The sequence below is a fragment of the Macaca nemestrina genome, chromosome X (assembly GCF_043159975.1).
Source record: "Macaca nemestrina isolate mMacNem1 chromosome X, mMacNem.hap1, whole genome shotgun sequence".
NCBI lineage: Eukaryota > Metazoa > Chordata > Mammalia > Primates > Cercopithecidae > Macaca > Macaca nemestrina.
Genome location: NC_092145.1, coordinates 141,290,191 through 141,311,146, shown reverse-complemented (window position 1 = coordinate 141,311,146; position 20,956 = coordinate 141,290,191). Strand labels below are relative to the sequence as shown.

The window sequence follows — 20,956 nt, the reverse complement described above, 5'->3', positions numbered from 1 at the left end:
TTCGAAAGCTGGGAAACCCAACAGTCAGGCTTCTTAAGAGATATATGGTATGCACTCACAGGAGAACTAAGATTTAAAAGACGGTATCAGCTGGGTGTGGTGGCTCATGCCTGTAATCTCAGCACCTTGGGAGACTAAAGCAGGAAGATCTCTTGAGCCCAGGAGTTCGAGACCAACTTGGGCAATGTGGCTGAAACCTCGTTTCTACAATTTTTTTTTTTTTTTAATTAGCCAGGCATGGTGGCACACACCTGTAGTCCCAGCTACTCGGGAGGCTGAGATAGGAAGATTGCTTGAGCCCAGGAGGCAGAGGTTGCAGTGAGCCAAGACTGCGCCACTGCACTCCAGCTGGGCAACAGAGCAAGACTCTGTCTCAACAGAATAAAATAAAAGATATCAACTGTTCTTTTTTTTTTTTTTTTTTTTTTTGAGGCAGAGTCTCGCCCTGTCACCCAGGCTGGAGTGCAGTGGCCGGATCTCAGCTCACTGCAAGCTCCGCCTCCCGGGTTTATGCCATTCTCCTGCTTCAGCCTCCCAAGTAGCTGGGACTACAGGCGCCCACCACCTCGCCTGGCTAGTTTTTTGTATTTTTCAGTAGAGACGGGGTTTCACCGTGTTAGCCAGAATGGTCTTGATCTCCTGACCTCGTGATCCGCCCGTCTCGGCCTCCCAAAGTGCTGGGATTACAGGCTTGAGCCACCGCGCCCGGCCGATAACAACTGTTCTTAAGAATACGGAACAACTGGGACTCTCATACATTGCTAGTGGGAGTGTAAATTGACACGACCACTTTGGAAAACTCTTGGCAGTATCAACAACCGAAGCTGAAGATAAACCTACCCTATAATCCAATAATCCACTCCTAGGCATATACTCCATAGAAATCAACATATATGTTCACCAAAAGGCATATATAAGAATGTTCATAGTCATTTTCTTCATAATAGCCCCCAAACAGAAACAATCCAAGTCTTCATTAATAGAAGAACAGATAAATTGGAACACAATGGAATGCTACACAGAGAAATAACTGATACACACTTCACAGTTGGATCTCATTTTGTTTTTTGTTTTTGAGATGGGGTATCACTCCATCACCCAGCCTGGAGTGTGGTGACGTGATCACGGTTCACTGCAGTCTCGACCTCACAGGCTCAAGCAATCCTCCCACCTCATCCTCCTAAGTAGCTGGGACTAGAGGGCACACCACCACGCCCAGCTAATTTTTTTATTTTTTGTAGAGACGAGGGTCTCTCTATGTTGCCCAGGCTGGTCTTGAACTCCTGGGATCAAGCGGTCCTCCCACCTTGGCCTCCCAAAGTGCTGGGATTACAGGTGTGGACCACCGTGCCCAGCTATGAATATTATTTTAAGGGAAAGAGGTGAGAAACAAGGGTACAAACTACATGATTCTGTTTATTTGTAGGTCAAGAACAGGTGAAACTAACCGTTGGCGGTAAAAATCAAAATAGTTAACACTGGGGGGAGTTTAATGACTGTGAAGGGGCACAAAGCAACTTCTGGGGTGCTGATCTGGGAGGCGGGCACAAGAATGCAGACACATACAAAAATTTATCAAGTGTACATATTAAGCTGTACACTTAAGTGTACATTACAAACTTTACTTGTTTGTATGTTATACATCAATAAAAAAATTAAAATGTATTGCAAAAAAGGCACTGAGTACTGAATGAGGGTCAAAAGGGCACATTCTGTAGTAGCAAAAGGATGTTCTGCTTAATATTAGGTTTTTAATGGCAAAAACTGCAATTATTTTTACACCAATTTATATCTGGCAGCATTTTTTCTACTGTAAATTGAAGGTTATGACCCAATGATTCCCTAGTCTGCTATTTATTCTATTGTTTTTTTGTTTTTGTTTTTGTTTTGACAGAGTCTTGCTCTGTCGCCCATGCTGGAGTGCAGTGGCTTGATCACTGCTCACCGCAGCCTCAACCTCCCAGGCTCAGGTGATCCTCCCACTTCTGCCTCCTGAGTAGCTGGGATTACAGGTGTATGTCACCATGCTGAGCTAATTTTTTTTTTTTTCGTACTTTTTGCAGAGATGGGGTTTCACCATGTTGCCCAGGCTGGTCTCGAACTGCCCACTCAAGCAATCCTCCTTCCTCAGCCTCCCAAAGTACTAGGATTACAGGCATCAGCCACCACACCCAGCCTAGCCTAATCTTTAAATATGTTGTGACAATGATTGTCTGAGACACAATGAATTAAGATTTTCTCAAATTACATGATACAAATAAACTATGAATAAAGGGAACTTCCTCAATCTGATAAAGGTTATCTACGAAAAATCTGCTGCTAACATCATACTTAACGATGAAAGACTAACTTCTTTCTTCTTAAAAACAGGAACAAAATAAAGATGTCCACTCTCACCACTTCTATTCCACATTGTGCTGGAGAGTCTAGCTAGGATAATTAGGCAAGGAAAATAAAGGCATGTAGGTTGGAAAGGAAAAACTAAAACTGTATCTGCAGATGACATGATATTATATACAGAAAACCCTAAGGAGTTCACTAAAGCCCATTAGAACTAATACATGAGTTCAGCAAGGTTGTAAGTTATAAAATCAACATTTACAAATCAAGTGTATTTCTATACATTATCAGTGAACAATCCAAAAGTGAAATTAAAAAAACAACTCCAGTATCAAAATAATAAAATCCTTAGGTACGTATTTAATGAAAGAAGTACAAAATTTATACACTGAAACTAGAAAAATATTGTTGAAAGAAATTCAAGAAAACCTAAGTAAATACAAATCCATCCTGTGTTCATGGATCGGAAGCCAGGATGGTTAATATGGCAACGCTTTCCAAATTGATCTAGATATCCAATGTATTTCCTGTCAAAGTCCTAGCTACCATTTTTTCTACAGAAATTGATAAGCTGATCCTAATATTCACATGGAAATGCAAGCATCCACAATAACCAAAACAATCTTGAAAAACAAGAAGGAAGTTGGAGGGCTCACATTTTCTGATTTTACAACTTACTACAAAGCTACAGTAATAGAGAAAGCATGGCACTTGCATTAAGAATAGACATACAAAACAATGGAATGGAATTTAGAGTCCAGAAATAAACTACATCTGTGGTCAACTGATTTCCTAAAAGAGTACCAAGACCATTAAATCAGGGAAAGAATAGTCCATTCAACAAATGGTGCTGGGACAACCACATATCCACACGTTAAAGAATAAAGTTGGAACCCCTACCTTACACCATGTCCAAAAATGAATTCAAAATGAGTCAAAAACCTAAACATGAAAGCTAAAACTATAAAACTCTTGGAAGAAAACATAAAAACCATAGGACACCTCAGGTTAGACAAAGCTTCTAAGACAGGAGCCAAAAGCACAAATGACAAAAGAAATAAATAGGTAAGTAGTACTTCATCCAAATTAAAAACTTTTGTGCTGCAAGTAATACCATCAAGAGAGTGAAAAGACGACTTACAGGATGGGAAAAGCATTTGCAAATCACATCTGATAAGGAACTTGCATGGAGAAAAAAATACATTTTATATACATGTATATATCACTCTTAAAATCAATAATAAAAGGATAAATAACCCAATTACAAGTGGGCAAAGTTTGGAGATAGCTGGCAAACACCACTTTCACCAGATGATCCAAGTTAACATCACCAATAATGACAGACAGATATTGCGTCCCTTGTTATGAGGCACTGAGAAGGACACATCATTTCTGTGATATTCCTGCCAAATACATAACATCAGTGTACTCGTGAGGAAACGATAAACAAATCCAAGTCAAAGGACTACCCAAAATAAACTGTCTGTACTCTTGGAAAGTATTAAGTCAAAAAAGACAAAGAAAGACAGATGATGAACTCTTCCAGGTGAAAGGAGACTATGTGGACATGACAACTAAACGCAACATATGATCCTGGATTGGAACGTGGACCAAAGAAAAACCTTTTGTTTTGCTATAAAAGACATAATTGGGACACTAAGTAATATTTGGATAAATGTTGTAGATTATAGTACTATATATCTTAATTTCCTCATTAGATAACTGTCCTGTAATTACGTGAGTATCCTTGCTTTTACAAAATACACTCAAGTATTTACAGGTAATGGAGCATTATGTCTACAACTTACTTTTAAACAGTTCAGAAAGAATAACCATATGCACAGAGAGAGAATGTAAAACCAATGTGGTAAAGGGTTAATCCTGAGAAATTCTGTGTAAAACATATATGGAAATTCTTTGTATTGTTTTTTGAAACTTTCCTATGGCTCTGAATATTTTCAAAAATAAAAAGTTTAATTTTTTTAATTGGGCAAAGAATTTGAATAGACATTTCTCCAGAGGTATATAAATGGTCAATAAGCACATGAAATGATGCTCAGTATCATTAGTCATCAGGAAAATGCAAATCAAAACCACAATGAGATTCCACCTCACATCCACTAGGATTATGATACTCAAAAGACAGATAATAACGAGTGTTGGTAAGGACGTGGAGAAATTGGAAGCTGCATACATTGCTAATGGGAATATAAAACGGGGAAATGGTCTGGGAGTTCCTCAAAAGGTTAAATGTAGAGTTACCTTAAGACTCAGCAATTTGACTCCAAGAGAAATAAAAACATGCCCTCACAAATACTCGCACATGATGCTCAGGGAAGTATAATTCATAATTGTCAAAAAGTACAAACAACCCAAATGCCTACTGGCTGACAGATAAACTGTGGTATAGCCATACAAAAGAATATCATTCAGCCACAAAAAGAAATGAAGTACTGATATGTGTCACACATGGATAAACCTTAAAGAAAATTACGCTAAGTGAAGGAAGCCAGTCACAAGACACCACATACTGTATGATTCCATTTATATGAAATGGCCAGAATAGACAGAGCCATAGAGACACAGAGATTAATGGTTGCCTAGGGCTGGGGCCAGGATAGGGTGAGGTTGAGGAAATGAGGAGTGACTCTATGGATACTGGGTTTCTTGTGGGGTTGATGAAAATATTCTAAAACTGGATTATGGTGTTGATTGGAAAACTATGACTATACTAAAAAACGCTGAATGTTATGTTATTTAGTTTTTTAAATGGAGTTTCACTCTTGTTCCCCAGGCTGGGGTGCAATGGCACAATCTCGGCTCACTGCAACCTCTGCTTCCTGGGTTCAAGTGATTCTCCTGCCTCAGCCTCTCAAGTAGCTGGGATTACCGGCATGAGCCACCACATCCGGCTAATTTTGTATTTTTAGTAGAGACAGGGTTTCACCATGTTGGTCAGGCTGGTCTCCAACTCCTAACCTCAGGTGATCCACCCTCCTCAGCCTCCCAAAGTGCTGAGATTACAGGCGTGAGCCACTGCGCCTGTCCAAGTTGTATATTTTAAATGGCTGAATTGCCTGCTATGTGAATTATAGAAAATTTTAGAGCTTTTTTGAGATGTAAGTTAACATTTCAAGAAAGACAGTAATAGCAAGTAAATATCTTTCAGAACAAAGGCCCTTTAAAAATGATTCGCCATAATCAGATTGCAAATACCTGAATCGGCTATAACTCACCTACTGCACTGCTCTTCGGTGGAAAAGTAGATTTGAAAGTCATCAGAATTATCATGGACATAAAGAAAACAACACCGTTCATCAAACTTTGATAGACTGTAAAATTTCAAAGCATAATGTTTATACGTAAGTTATGATACCCATTCTAAATCTGTGACACAATCTTTTCTATTTTATCAATTTCTGAAAGATTCATTAATGTTTTAACAAACACCCCCTAAGTGTGCCTTTTATTTCTCTATGAAATTTAAATACCAGAGACATTTATCTTGCTTATATTTGAGTTGGTATTTATCAATTGACCTTAGTATAAACTTACTCTTAATATAATTCAGTGCTAAGCAAAGCATACGGGCAACAGAAAAGGGAGCAAAATATGGTTCTCTGTCCTCAAGGGGCTTATAATCTCATGAAAAAGAAAGCCAAGGTATTTGTGAAAAAATTTATTGCGGTATTAAGGGAATTTCTAGATTCAGAAAATATCAGGATACAGTATTTGTGACCACACAAGGAAAATGGAAATAAATATGGCATTGTAGCTCAAGAAAGGCCTTTAAATGTTTGTTATCTGGTCCATCTCCACCCAGTGTCTGTACCTGACTCTACAGCTCATCCAACAAGCAATATTCAGCTTGCCTGGACATACCCAATGACAGGAAATCTGCTAGTAGATTGTATGTTAGAGAGTTCTTCACCCACCCTGGGCCAAAGCCTCTGCAGTGGCCTTCATGCCAGGAGGTATTATGGAGAGGAAGACTATATTATCTTCTATAATTGTCCCTTCAAAAACTGAAGCCACTTTATCTCATCCTTTCTAAGTTATCTCTTCCTGAGATCCAAACTGTCCTAGACCATTCTTTATGTTATAGATTGCATGACAAATACTGGGTTGGAACACCAAGAGTACAGGGGAGATTCAAGAAGAATTAGAACTAGATTATAAGTGAGCAGGTTTTGAAAATCAATCTGTAAAGCAACTACCACAGTTAGTTGGAGAGCCTCTGGAATGCTCAAAGTATACTCTTCAGGTCACATCAGTCCCCGGGAGAGGTGGGACGAGGCTGATACGCCCTCAGGCCCTTTGTAAATTCCCACTGATGGCTGAAATGGCACCTAGAGGTATCTCTATGAGGAGGCACAAACAGAAGGTCCTTGACTACTTCCTCTAACACAATTACTAAGTAATACACTTTGGAAAATCTTTGCCAGGCACAGTGGCTCACGCCTGTAATCCTAGCATTTTGGGACGCTGAGGCGGGTGGATCACTTGAGGTCAGGAGTTCGAGACCAGCCTGACTAACATGGCAAAACCCTGACTCTACAAAAAATACAAAAATCAGCCAGGCATTGTGCCACACGCCTGTAGTCCCAGCTACTCTGGAAGCTGAGGCAGGAGAATCGCTTGAACCTGGGAGGCAGAGGTTGCAGTGAGCCGAGATCATGCCACTGTACTCCAGCCTGGGTGACAGAGCAAGACTCTATCTGAAAAAAAAAAAAAAAATCATCTACTAGCAGATTTTCTGTCACTAGCTATGTCCAGGCAAGCTGAATATTGCTTGTTGGATGAGCTGTAGAGTCAGGTACAGATGAGGACAGAGACCATATTTTATTCCCTTTTCTGCTGCTTTGTGTATGCTTTGCTTAGTGTATTTCAAATTGCCTTGCATTTCCTGGGCAGTATCACCCCAACGCACTACTTTGTACTTAAATTATTTCCCTCCTTTTAAGTGATACTGACGGTATTCTAATTTCAATACTGATGTTTCCAGGACAGGATCACACTGTGTCTGGAAATAACTGGGGATTCATTCAGTGGCTGAGGTAGCCTCAGAATCAGAGAAAGGAATGTTCTAGTTCAAGCCCTTTATTTGAAGAAAATAGTGAAGAAACTGAGACTTAGAGCAGCTGAGTGACTTTCCTAACATCACACAGCAAAGAGAGATTAGAACTCACATCTACTTCAGAGCCAGTCTCACCCTCGAATGAACTGCCAGGGTGACAAGTGCAGCTGAGATGTTTAGCCCTGCTCGGGTGAGGCCACACAGCTCAGGCCCAAATGGTTACCACTCCTGATCCAAAATGCCAAGAGCTACACCTCTCCCCAGAATACACCACCTCATGCCCTCCCTGAAAAAAATCTCCCGGCTCCATTACTCTGTCCACAAGATCCCAACCCAAGTGTCGCTACTAGTCATCTCCTGGCTTCAGTTCTCAGAGTCACTGAGCACTTGAACATCTTTGGCTCAAAAAAGATACATCTTCTCTTCCTACAGATCACTTCTTTTAAAAAAAAAATGACACAAGTGAGTTTAGTCTGCTGAGTATGAGCAAAGCTACTCTATTATAACAATCCAAGAAGTTCTTACCAGGAGTACACTAGTATTAATAACTAGCTCAGGCAGGACAACAAAACAGAAGAGGACATTTTGGATTCCATTAAAAATAACAACATTCCATATTATGAATAAGTGGAAACATTAAAGTGCATAAAACATTATCATCATTTGCATTAAAACAGTAACTCCATTTTCTCCTATGTTCTTACCTTATTCCCTTTATGGAAGAGGCTGTAAAATTCCATTCGTGCATTTGTTTCTGCAAGTTATCAAAGACAGAAGTCAATAGTTTGAGTTTTTTTAAGCAAAAGATTTTTTTTTTGTTTCATTCTATGGTCAATCATTTCTGCTATTTTACCTGCCAGTAGTGATTTTTTTTTACGGGTTAGAGCAATAAACCTTGTATAACTTGGAACACCAGAAACATTTTCTTATGTATTATAAAAATTCGCTTGTATCTCTAATCTAGTTTACATGATGTAAATTTGAAATAATCTAAGTTTCAGATAGAAATAATAAGCATAGAATAAACACACAGTGAGAGGCTTTTCCTCTTCTGTCAACATAGTAGGCAAACTCTAAAACAAGCATGAGAACAGCCCACCTACGTTGAATGACTTGCAAAAATACTGGGAGAGGCAAGACTGTGGCAGATACCTTTCAGCACTCATCAGTCTTCCTCTTCTCCCTGAACAGAAAGCTGAACTACATTTCCCAGCCTCCCTTGCAGCTAGAGAGATATACAGTGGAGTTTTGACCAATGGGATGTGAGCAGGAATGCCGTGCATCGCCTGCAGGCGTGACTCATAAACTCCACAGCAACCCTCTATTTCCTCTTTCCCCATACAGTGCAAGATGGAATGCCCCCCAAATGCCACCCTCTGCAACCTGGATATGATATGAGGCATAGATAAACTTTTATCATGTTAAGATATTGAGATTTGGAGGCTGTTTGTTTTAGAAGCTAGCCTACCATGACTAATAGAAAAACTAACTGGGATTTCAAGCAGCACCAAGTTGCACTTACAAACAAAAACTAACTTGGTCCCCTCCCTTCACTACCATTACACTTTGCACAAAGCTAAGCCTGAGAAGGAACATCTGAAACTCCAGTTTTGGAAAATCCATAGGCAACAACATCAATACATCGCCAACTGCAGAAAATAATTTTAAGTAGGAAAATCCATTTGGGCCAGGTGTGGTGGCTTACACCTGTAATTCCAGTACTCCGGGAGGCCAAGGTGCCGAGTGGGGGGGAGTGGTCACTTGAGGTCAGGAGTTTGAGACCAGCCTGGCTAACATGGTGAAACACCGTCTCTACTAAAAATACAAAAATGAGCTGGGCATGGTGGCACACACCTATAGTCCCAGATACTCAGGAGGCTGAGGTAGGAGAATCAGTTGAACCCAGGAAGTGGAGGTTGCAGTGAGCCAAAATCACTCCACTGCACTCCAGCCTAGGCTGGAGTGGACAGAGTGAGATCCTGTCTCCAAAAAAAAAAAAAAAAAAAAAAAAAAATCCATTTGGTTGGCCTGAGGAATGTCACAAGTGACCAACTAAGCCACCCAGAGAAGAAAAGTATGAGAACCACGTGACTGAGCACAGCAATGGCAACAGGAACAGACGGGGAAGATGGTTCCCGAAGGGAGAAGTTTTAGTTATATGTGTTGATCAAGCACCTACCATGTATGTGCTAGGCAAAGTACTAATACTGAAGACACAGCAGAGAACCACAAAATTCCTGCCCTCATGGGCCCTACATATGAGTGAAGAGAGATGGACAATATATTAAATAGTAAAATCACAGCATGGGGGGGCGGTGAAAAGTGTTATGAAGACAAACAAAGCAGGGAAGGGCATTCAGATAGGGCAGGGGGTCACGTTATTCAACAGGATGTTCAGGGAAGGCGTCGCTGATGACTTCTGAACAGAAAGCTAAAGCAGGGGAAGGAGGAAGCCACACGGATGCCTGGGGGAAGACTTCCAGGCAGAGGGAACAGCAAGTGCAAAGGCCCTGAGGCAGGGGTGCGCCTGGCACATTCAGGGACCAACAAACAGGCAAATATGGCTACAGTGGAGTGACTGGGGTGGGAGTGGAAGAAGAGGGTGGAGAGCTCATGGGAAGATCATGCAGGACCTCTAGGCCACCCTCGGGACATCAGCTTTGACTCTGCATGAGACAGGAAGCCACTGGAGGCTTCTCATAAGAGGGTATGAGACTATGAAAGTCAGCAAATCACATCCAACTGCATAGAAAGGCTAAGTGTATTTCAGAGGAGACATGAGTCCAAAGTCATGCAGAGAGGATAGTGGCAGACAGCAGGAGTCTGCCTTTGCATTCAGACACAGAAATGGGAGCCAGGGCAGACTCGAGAGAGTCTTGTCTGACCCACAGCCACCTGCAGGAGACTGCACATATACAGAAAGCTTAGCCACATGAGTTTCCAAAGTCTTTCCCGATGGCAAGTCTATTCCAGGACGGCTTTAGAGAACTTGATTTGGGAGGAACATTTACTAGTTAAGTAAACAACACATTTTATGTCATAATCAACAGGCATTTGTTCAGGAGTGGGTAACTATTCCGTAGCTCCTACAGCCACAAACATATAGAAGTCATGTATGGGCATTCTTAGGATGGTCTTCTGTGCATGATACAGGCAGTTGGTAGCCTAGAGACACTCTGTGCAAGGAACGAAGGGGCGGTTAAAGATGGCTTTGCAAAAGCTAGGACTTGGATAATCGGAAGAAGGAAATCCCAAAAGGAACAAGGATGGAAATAAAAGGGTAGACAGGAGCTCCAGCAGGAACAGTTCAGGGGCTGGTAAGAAGACAGCCTGACTGGCACTGAGGGCTGGAGAGAAAGAGGAAGGGAGGGGGCAGGATTGTATACAGAGGGACTTGAACACTCAGTAAAAGAGTCTTGAGTTTTATCTAGAAAGCCACAGGATCCAGTAATGGTTGAGATTCATCAAGAAAGCCAGTCTAAGTGCTTCTAAAAATATATTACTATTTTATTTTTCTAGAGACAGGGTCTCACTGTTGCCCAGGCTTGAGTGCAGTGGTGCAATCATAGCTCATTGTGGCCTCGGCCTCCCAGGTTCAAGCGATCCTCCCACTTCAGCCTCCCAAGCAGTTGGGAGATGTGCACCACTATGACCGGCTAGTTTTTTAAATTTATTTTTTGTAGAGATGGGGTTTTGCTGTGTCGCCCAGGCTGGTCTTGAACTCCTGGGCTCAAGCAATCCACCTGCCTTGGCCTCCCAAAGTGTTGGGACTATAGGTGTGAACCAACACACCAGCCTGTATCCTCTACTCACTTCCCTATGGTTTAACTATATAAAAAAAACTAACCAACTTGTATTTAATGTTTTTATACACACACACACACACACACACACACACACACACACACACACATTCCTCCCTCCCCCACCTCACCACATGCCCACACACACACATATGCATACACACACACAAAATGGAAAAACCTGCTTTCTCTCATCTGTGATCATACTCTCTCATATATTCTCAAAATTCAGAAGTTAAACACGGGTGCCTATTCCTTCAAATACTACCATTTAGACTTCCCTATTTGAAAATTTAATCTTTGATTCAATTGCTTGTGAGTTTTCCTCCTTACCATTTCTGTGGGTGAGACATGCCATAAAGAAACCGTTCTCTCCTCGGCTTCATTGTTTATGGAAACGTAAGAAGGCTGGTACACTTTGGTTGGCTCTATCACCAGAACCTGAAACAAGAAGAGATGCCTGTTAACGTACACGGGTAGGAAACACAGCGCACCACAGCGCACCCTGCCCAGCGAGGAGGCGGGGAGGTCCGTACTCAATAAATCCTCACTGAGGGCCAGGCACAGTGGCTCAAGCCTGTAATCCCAGCACTTTGGGAGGTTGAGGTCGGAGGATCACTTGAGCCCAGGAGTTCAAGGGCAACATATTGAGATGCCATCTCTTTGGAGGTGGGGGGAAAGATGCAAGGAGATAAAAAAGGTGATGGCCCATCAGTAAGGTGTTATTTTGTTAAGAGAGAGGAGGAGCAGGGAGAGAGGGAGAAGAGGGTGAGGAGGAGGAGAGTGGGGAGAAAGGGTGGGGAGAAAGGGTGGGGAGAAAGGGAGCTAGGAGGAGAGGGGAGAAAGGAGAGAGGGGGAAGAAAGAGAAAAGGGGGAAAAGGAGGGAAGAAGGCAGCGAAAGGAAGAAAGTGGGGAGAGAAAGAGGAGGGCACTTTGGGAGGCCAAGGTGGGCAGATCACCTGAGGTGAGGAGTTCGAGACCAGCCTGGCCAACATGGTGAAGCCCGTCTCTACTAAAAATACAACAATTAGATGAGTGTGGTGGTGTGCACCGGTAATCCCAGCTGCTCACGGGGCTGAGGCAGGAGAATCGCTTGAACCCAGGAGGTGGAGGTTGCAGTGAGCCGACATCACACCACTGCATGAGACTCCATCTCAAAAAACAAAAAACAACAACAAACAAAAAAAAAAAAAAAAAGAGGAGGGGAAGAGAAAGAGGAGGGGCGAGATGGGGAGGGAGAGAGGGAATAAATCTCCAAAACAAAGCAACATGTTTAAGATCACTAAACCTGGTTAGAGATTATGCTGTTGTCTGCTCCGTTTTTTTTTTTTTTTGTACCTTTCAGTAGGTTTGAAATATTTCGTAACTAAAAAAAGATTTTAAAATGTATTATTAACCAGCAACAAAATAATTATCAATCATTTCAAACAATCTCTTATTAGATGCTTAATGAAATTCTTGGAAATGGGCTGTTCACAAACTCTCAAAGCATAAATATGGAACACAATTATCTGAAGTTCAATTTCCAAGACATTCACATATTTCACTCATGACTCTAAGATGGTCATAACATTAAAACAAAAATTCCATGAAAAGCTAAAAGCAATTTTGCCTTTTTGATACGTTTTAAATATTAATTAGTGGCCTTACAGGCAATCCAAAGCTTAACAGGAAACCATGCTGAATTCCAAGTTTCCACTCGTGGTGCTACATTATTTTAGAGGAAAGTGTGTCCACTTTGGCACTAGTGACATTTTGGGCTGGATAATTCTTTATTGGAGACGGCTGTCCTTTGCATTATGGGATGTTCAACAGCATCCCTGGTCTCTATCCACCAGATGCCAGTAGCGCCACCTTCTCCCCAAGTCATGACCACCAAAAATGTCTCTGGACATTGCCAGAGGTACCTTAGGGGGACAAAGTTGCTTCCAATTGAGAATGACTACTACAGAGGATACGGCCAATGATCTATCAGTGAGCTGATCTATCACTTACTGATTTCACATAAGATTGATGTTTATCCCAACATTTAAAATTACTCTACGGCTTTCTTTAGTTCAGAGTATTCAATAGTTAAATAGGACCAATCCCTAGTTTTTTTCCTAATCTTAAAAAAAAAATGGATTTAGCATATCTTACCGGAAATCTGAGTCCATTAGTGACTTCATTTGTTGCCTCAAAAATTATATCTAACCAGAAGTTCAGCCGCTCTTGCCTGGGTGAGTGTTCAATAATGGGTTTCTTGAAGCGCCGAATTAGTAACAAGTTCTGAACTAATGATCGCAGGTACCTGGAAAAATCACAAACAGCAATATATTGGATTCCTAAAGAAATTGAATTCAAGTCCCTTTAAAAGAAGCTTTCCAAAAGCTTTTATTCACTTAAGTTCATATTATATCATGAGTGCTTCATAAATGACTGCTCAGCAGCCACAAAACTAATTAAGAAAACCCAAGCAGTAGGCAAAGTAAGTCCATCCAACAAAATAACACAACGTGGCTTTTTACCAACATTGGGCTAAACCTCAATTTTAGTACCTATTGTCTAAAATGGGAGATTGGAAAGCATGTGATAACTGTTTTAAATAACAAAGGCAGGCACAGCTGACTCTTGAACAACACAAGTATGAACTGTGGAGGTCCACTTACACACAGATTTTTTTTCCCAATAAATACATTGGAAAATGTTCTGGAGATGTGCGACAATTTGGAAAACTTTGCAGATGAAGTGTGCAGCCTAGAAATATCAAAAAAAAAAAAATAGAAAAAGCTAGGTATGCCATGAATGCATAAAATATACGTAGACACTAGTCTATTTTATCATTTACTACCCAAAATATATACAAATCTCTTATAAAAAGTTAAAATGTACCAAAACTTACACACACAAACACTTACAGACTGTATATGGCACCATTCCCAGTCAAGAAAAATATAAACAAACGTAAAGATGCAGTATTAAATCAAGACTGCATAAAATTAACTGTAGTGCATACTGCACCACTGTAAGAATTTTGTAGCCACCTCCTGTTGCTATTGTGGTGAGCTCATGTTATAAGTATCTGCTTAAAACTCCACCATGTGGCCAGGCGCGGTGGCTCACACCTGTAATCCCAGCACTCTGGGAGGCCTAGGCGAGCAGATCACCTGAGGTCAGGAGTTCAAGACCAGCCAGGCCAACATGGCGAAATCCCGTCTCTACTAAAAATACAAAAATTAGCTGGATGCGGTGGCAGGCGTCTATAGTCCCAGCTACTCGGGAGGCTAAGGCAGGAGGATTGCTTGAAGCTGAAAGACAGAGGTTACAGTGAGCCGAGATCACGCCACTGCACTCCAGCATGGGTGAGAGAGCGAGACTCTGTCTCAGACACAAACAACAACAACAAAAAACTCCACCATGTGAGACTGATCATTTTTGCATGAGCAGTTCATCTCTCCAGTAAATTGCAGATCATAGTAAAAAGTGATCACTCACGGTTCTCGTGCATTCTTCATTGTATTTAGTGCAATACCATAAACCTTGAGTAACACCATGGGACCCATACAGAGTGCCACTAGTGATACTGGAAACGCTCCCAAGAAGCAGAGAAAAGTCATGACATTACCAGAAAAAGTTGAATTGCTTGATATGTACTGCAGATTGAGTTCTGCAGTTACAGCTGCGGCCATTTCAAGACAAATGAATCCAGCCTAAAAATCGTTGCAAAAATAGAAAAGGAAATTCATGAAGCCGTCACTGCAGCTATGTCAGCGGTTGCAAAAATCCTGCACTTTTTGCAAAATATAAAATACAAAATATTGTTTATGTTATTGGTAAGGCTTTCAGTCAACAGCAGGCTATTAGTAGTTAAGTTTTTGGTCAATTTTCAACTGAGCCCCTAACCCCCACATTGTTCAATGGTCAGCTGTAGTTCAAAGCAATTACAAAATGACAAAATTTCAAACTCATTTTCTTTTTAATTAAACATGTTACTTTGAGGTAATTTTACATTTACATGAAGTGCTAAGAAACAATACAGAGAGAACCCATATATCTTTGACCAGGTTTACTCCAATGGTAAGCATCCTACAAAAACTATAGTACAATACCACAACTAGGATGTTGTCACTGATACAAGGCAAGACAGAGAAATTTCCATCCCCACAGGGACCCTTCGTGTTGCCTTCCCACCATCATGCCTACTTCCCTCCCATCCCACCCACTCCCTTACTCCTGGCAATCACTAGTCAAACTCACTGTCTTTTATTTTTTTAAAAATTAGAATCTGACTAGGTAGATTTTGATGTTATGACATCTTGACTCTGACCACACCTTTGCTCTTTTCAGGCATATTGAACTTTTTGGAACATAGGTGCCAGGCAGTATTATTATATATCATAGTATTATTTATATCATAGTATTTATATCATAGTATTTATATCATAGTATTTATATCATAGTATTTATATCATAGTATTATTATATATCATAGTATTATTTATATCATAGTATTATATATCATAGTATTATTTTGCTCTTTGAGGATAAAAGCTGGAGCTATCCTGGGAAGATAGGCCAGCTAGACTCCAACTGACTTGCTTGGGTACTCAGCAGGCCTGTGCTGTCCAAACTCTACACATTCAAAAGAAAGATCTGGCCCTGGACTGGCTATTGGGAGATCACCTCTAAGCCCTTGGGATATACTGCCAGCTAAAAGCATCTCTGTTTATCTGGGACCTTGGGCCATCCTAGATAGTTTATGCTAACGATATGATTCACAGTCCGTGTCCTGGGCCACATTGTATCAGTTTGACCTCTGGAGAGGTTGGAGCTGAGGTATTAATATCAGCCACATGAGGACTCCATGCCCACGTGACCCATCCCCAATAAAAACCCTGGACATTAAGGCTCAATGAGCTTTACTGGTTGGCAAGACTTCATGCATGTTGTCACACCTTTTTGCTGGGAGAATTAAGCACTGTCCACATGACTCCACCGGGAGAGGACAACTGGAAGCTTGCACCTGGTCTCTCCTGGACTCTACCCTATGTACCTTTCTGCCTTTGCTGATTTTAATCTGTATCCTTTCATTGTAATAAACCATAACTAAGAGTATAACAGCTTTTCTGAGTTCTGTGAGTCCTTCCAGCAAATCATGAACCTAAGAAGGGTCTTGGGGACTCCTAACAACAGGTAATAACAGTGTAAGTCCTATAAGTGAGCCCAGGTGCTGACGTAATGGGATTGTATCCAATCCTGGGGTCTCCACTCCCTGAAGTCGGCTCCATCTTGCCCAGATAACAGCAATGCACTTTAAGATTCGTACTTTTCAAATAGCAGCCACTCCAGGAGGGCTAGAGGCCCAGCCTGGCTCTGTGTCCTCTCAGCCTCAGAGAACTTTCAAGGGGTTCGAGGGCCAAATTTAAGTTCCTTCAGATTGGGAAGAAATAGGATCAAACTAATTATGACTGAAGAGATTCCTACCCCCGGTAATCCGGACTGACCCGCTGAACTAGGATGTAAGGGATGGTCAATGAACACAAATGGTTAAAAGTATGTGGGTTTTTTTGGGGTTTTTTTTTTTTTTTTTTTTTTTTTTGAGACAGAGTCTCGCTCTGTCGCCCAGGCTGGAGTGCAGTGGCCGGATCTCAGCTCACTGCAAGCTCCGCCTCCCGGGTTCATGCCATTCTCCTGCCTCAGCCTCCCGAGTAGCTGGGACTACAGGCGCCCGCCACTGCGCCCGGCTAGTTTTTTGTATTTTTTTAGTAGAGATGGGATTTCACCGTGTTAGCCAGGATGGTCTCGATCTCCTGACCTCGTGATCCGCCCGTCTCAGCCTCCCAAAGTGCTGGGATTACAGACTTGAGCCACCGTGCCCAGCCTAAAAGTATGTTTTTTAAAGTTATAAAAATAATCCATATGCATTTAGGAAAAACCAGAAGACAAAGGTAAGAAAAACCAGAAAACAAAGGTAAGAAAAAAAAAAAAAAACAGAATAAAAATCCTTATAAGGCTATCTCCCTGACACAACCACTGTCAATATTCTGAAGAAAATCATTCACCATTTATTGATTATACAAGTATCTATTGAGCATTTATTATGAGACTATAGCAATCAATAAGATAACCACGATTCTAACGGAGCTTCATGTCTACGGGGAAATCTGATACCGCCCACCCCACCTGGGCCTTTCCCTACAAGTCACATGCCAAACACATATTTTTAATTAAAACAAGATCATATAGAACAACGGTTCTCAAGGTGTGGTCACCAGAGCAGCAGCAGCAGCTTAGAATTTGTAAGTGCAAATTCTCAGGCTCTACCCCAGACCTACCGAGCCAGAAATCCTGAGAGTGGGCCCAGCAATCTGTGTTTTATTTCTTTATTTTACCTATTTACTTTTGAGAGAGGGTCTCACTCTGTCACCCAGGCTGGACTGCAGTCATGTAATCACAGCTCGCTGCAGCCTTGACCTCCCGGGCTCAAGCGATCCTCCTACCGCAGCCTTCCCGAGTAGCTGGGACCACAGGCGTGTGTCACCATGCCTGGCTATTTTTTTTCTTTGGTAGAGACTGGATCTCACTCTATTAGCCAGACTGGTCTCAAGCTACTGGGCTCAAGCAATCCTCCCACCTCGGCCTCCCAGAGTGCCGGGATTACAGGTATAAGCCACTATGCCCAGTCTGTGTTTCAATCAACATAGGTTGATTCTGACGCACAATAAAATTTGAGAACCACTGATACAGGAAAATCTACCCAGGAGCTGGCTTTTCTTATTCTACAACAAACCACGAACACACTTCCACGTCTCCAAACATTATTTCCCGCACATTTAAATGGCTGTGTAAGGCTGTTGCTGTGCCACCATTTTATTTACCACACCCTATTATTGTTCTTTTAGTTCCAGTTTTCATTTGTGATAAACATTTTCTTGGTGTGCTTTTTTCACTTTATTATATGCTTTCTCACAAATGCATAATACATACTAGTAGCCAAGAGTATTTTGCTCTTAAGGACCTAGACAACCTGCAGAAATTATAATAGGATAGAAGGCCTAATCTCAGGGATGGAGCAGGCAGGGATATATTCTGTGTGGATCTGTCTTTCCCTCCCTTCACATAAAAGCAAGGGAATTCTCAGAGCAGTTGTGTCTGTGCTAACTTTGCTTTAATGAAAAGTCAGAAGGAGAAACATAGTGATTATTACTGTTTTTGCACTTCCACGTTTTTTTCCCTGAGGAAGACATTTCAGAACAAGGTCATGTGTTGAGATGGCTGATGACAACACACAGACACAACTCACCAGACTGGAGGTTTCAGTTTGAACAACCTCTCTGCTGCCTGGACGGCTTTCCCGACATCACTGGCCAGCATGCTGACGCTGAAGAACTGACCCACATCCCAGTAATTGTTCATTTTCTCCAAACTCCCTTTTCTTCCCAACAAACTGTTCAGCCGGACACCTTAAGGATTTGAATTTTAGATAGTCAGAAAACTCTTTCTTAGTTTCTGTCATATTGAGGATAAGCAGGTATTTTATTTTGGCTGCTGTCTCAAGTACGCTGTAGGAAAAGTAACTGATTGTTACTTTTGAAATATAATGCTAGTAGGATGGGCACGGTGGCTCACGCCTGTAATCCCAGCACTTTGGGATGCTGAGGCAGGCGGATCACTTGAGGTCCAGAGTTCGAGACCAGCCTGGCCAACATGGTGAAATCCCATCTCTACTAAAAATACAAAAAAAAAAAAAAAAAAAAAATTAGCTGAGTATGGTGGTGGGCACGCACCTGCAATCCCAGTTACTCAGGAGGCTGAGGCAGGAGAATTGCTTGAACCCAGGAGGTGGAGGTTGCAGTGAGCCAAGACCGCACCACTACACTCCAGCCTGGGCAACTGAGCAAGACTCTGTCTCAAAAAAAGAACAGAAATATAATGACATAATGCTAGTTATTTCAACATAATTTTTAATGCCAAACTTGTATAATCAAAGCATCAACATCTGCAGTAATAAACAGCTTTACCTATTTTCCTTAGTTCCAAGGAAGTTTCAAATTGTTGTCCAGCAACTATCAGCAAAACTGCAAGATTAATTCCCGAATAGAGAGATGACTGGAGTTCAAACCCTTTGCGATACCTATAATTACAGAACCACCAAAGTCTGATTATATTACAACAAAAAATGTTTAAATAATGGTATAAACCAACTTTCTCATGAAAAGTTTTCTTTCTTTAAGTTTGTTGTTGCCTATTCCCCTTGCCTCCCACCACCACCTTCACAAACAGCCACATGCAGCTCTCTAGTAACTTCAAAAATGTCGTAATAGGCCAGGCGCCATGGCTCATGCCTGTAATCCCAGCACTCTGGGAGGCCGAGGCACGTGGATCGCTTGAGGCCAGGAGTTTAAGGCCAGCCTGGCCAACATGGTGAAACCCCATCTCTACAAAAAGAAATACAAAAATCAGCTGTGGTGGTGCATGCCTGTAATCCCAGCTACTCGGGAGGCTGAGGCAGGAGAATTCGCTTGAACCTGGGAGGTGGAAGCTGCAGCAAGCCAAGTTCGCACCACTGCACTCCAGCCTGGGTGACAGAGCGAGACTCGGCCTCAAAACAAAAAAAAAAGTCATAATAGCAACACAGTAACTTACACCAGGGAGGTTTTTTTTTTGTTAATAAGATTATTATAAAAGCCTCACTGATTGTATAAAATAGGGAAATCATCACGAAGTACACAAAAGAAATTTAAACTCAATTCTAATCCTACTCCCAGAAGATCACCATGATTTGATGTCCGGAGTGCAGAGGTGTAATCATAGTTCACTGCAGCCTGGAACTCCTGGACCCAAGCAATCCCTCCACCTCAGCCTCCCAAGCAGCTAGGACCACAGGTTTGTGCCATCATGCCCAGTTAATTTTTTTTTTCTTTTTTTTTTTTTTTTTTTTTTTTTTTTTTTGAGACGGAGTCTCGCTCTGTCGCCCAGGCTGGAGTGCAGTGGCACGATTATAGCTGCAGCCTTGAACCCCTGGGCTCAAGCGATCTTCCCACCTCAGCATCCCAAGTAGCTGGGATTACAGGCATGAGCCACGCTGCCCACCTAAACCTTGTTTCTAAAGTTGGATTCTAATTATGCATTGAGTATTTTTTTATTACATCGAAATGGCATCAATGGTAGGCCATTTCTCTGCAAGCTGTTTGCTTTTAACAATATGGAGTTGTTTTCTCCTGCAGGAAGCAGTATTGCCAAAATCCAGGATCCCAAATAACTACAGGAGCAGTGGCAAAGTAAGGCCAGTGACAGCGATCTACTCTATCAGGATAAGGAACAGGATACAAAATTGGGAATCGTATTTTTATACCAAAAGGTTAACAGTGACAAGTTCACTCTCTTCTTTACCCTTTTCTATACATAATAAGTTCATTTCTGTTCTATGAACAAGTATGAAAATTATAGGCAGGAAAAAAGAACTCAATTAATGAAGTAACAACACAAGTGTCTTTAAGTGGCACAGTTTATACCAAAGACTTGCTAGTAGTAATTTTGTCACTCATGTGACAGCAAGAGATTTCAACAACAAAATATTAATTCTTCAAAGGAGAAGTTATCATTGAAATCAGTTAAAATATGGCTTTATCAATTCTGAGGCATAATACAAATAGCCTCAGACAGATCAGAGGACACCAAGAAAGTCCTTCCTAGCTTAGTCAACAAAATTCAACCTTTTTTTTTTCCTGTGTGTTTTGGGAATTTTAAATTCTAC

At 41.5% G+C, this 20,956-nt stretch overlaps 1 protein-coding gene across 5 annotated transcripts in view; it reads right to left on the bottom strand.

Annotated features, from left to right (window-relative positions):
- The window catches only part of LOC105478285 (mitogen-activated protein kinase kinase kinase 15), a 149,533-nt gene that overhangs the window by 42,635 nt on the left and 85,942 nt on the right, over positions 1–20,956 (bottom strand). For 4 of the 5 annotated variants that reach the window (XR_011618369.1, XM_071088995.1, XM_071088999.1 and 1 more), the window contains 6 exons: positions 19,221–19,333; positions 18,503–18,662; positions 13,360–13,510; positions 11,554–11,661; positions 8,122–8,171; positions 5,577–5,672 (listed from right to left, as the gene is read on the bottom strand). Coding sequence is in view for 4 of the 5 variants with exons in the window: in XM_071088995.1 (XP_070945096.1) it covers positions 5,577–5,672; positions 8,122–8,171; positions 11,554–11,661; positions 13,360–13,510; positions 18,503–18,662; positions 19,221–19,333 (678 nt within the window). In the remaining variant the exon portion in view is untranslated. The remainder of the gene's footprint in view (positions 1–5,576; positions 5,673–8,121; positions 8,172–11,553; positions 11,662–13,359; positions 13,511–18,502; positions 18,663–19,220; positions 19,334–20,956) is intronic. The other variant, XM_071088998.1, reaches the window with a different exon arrangement.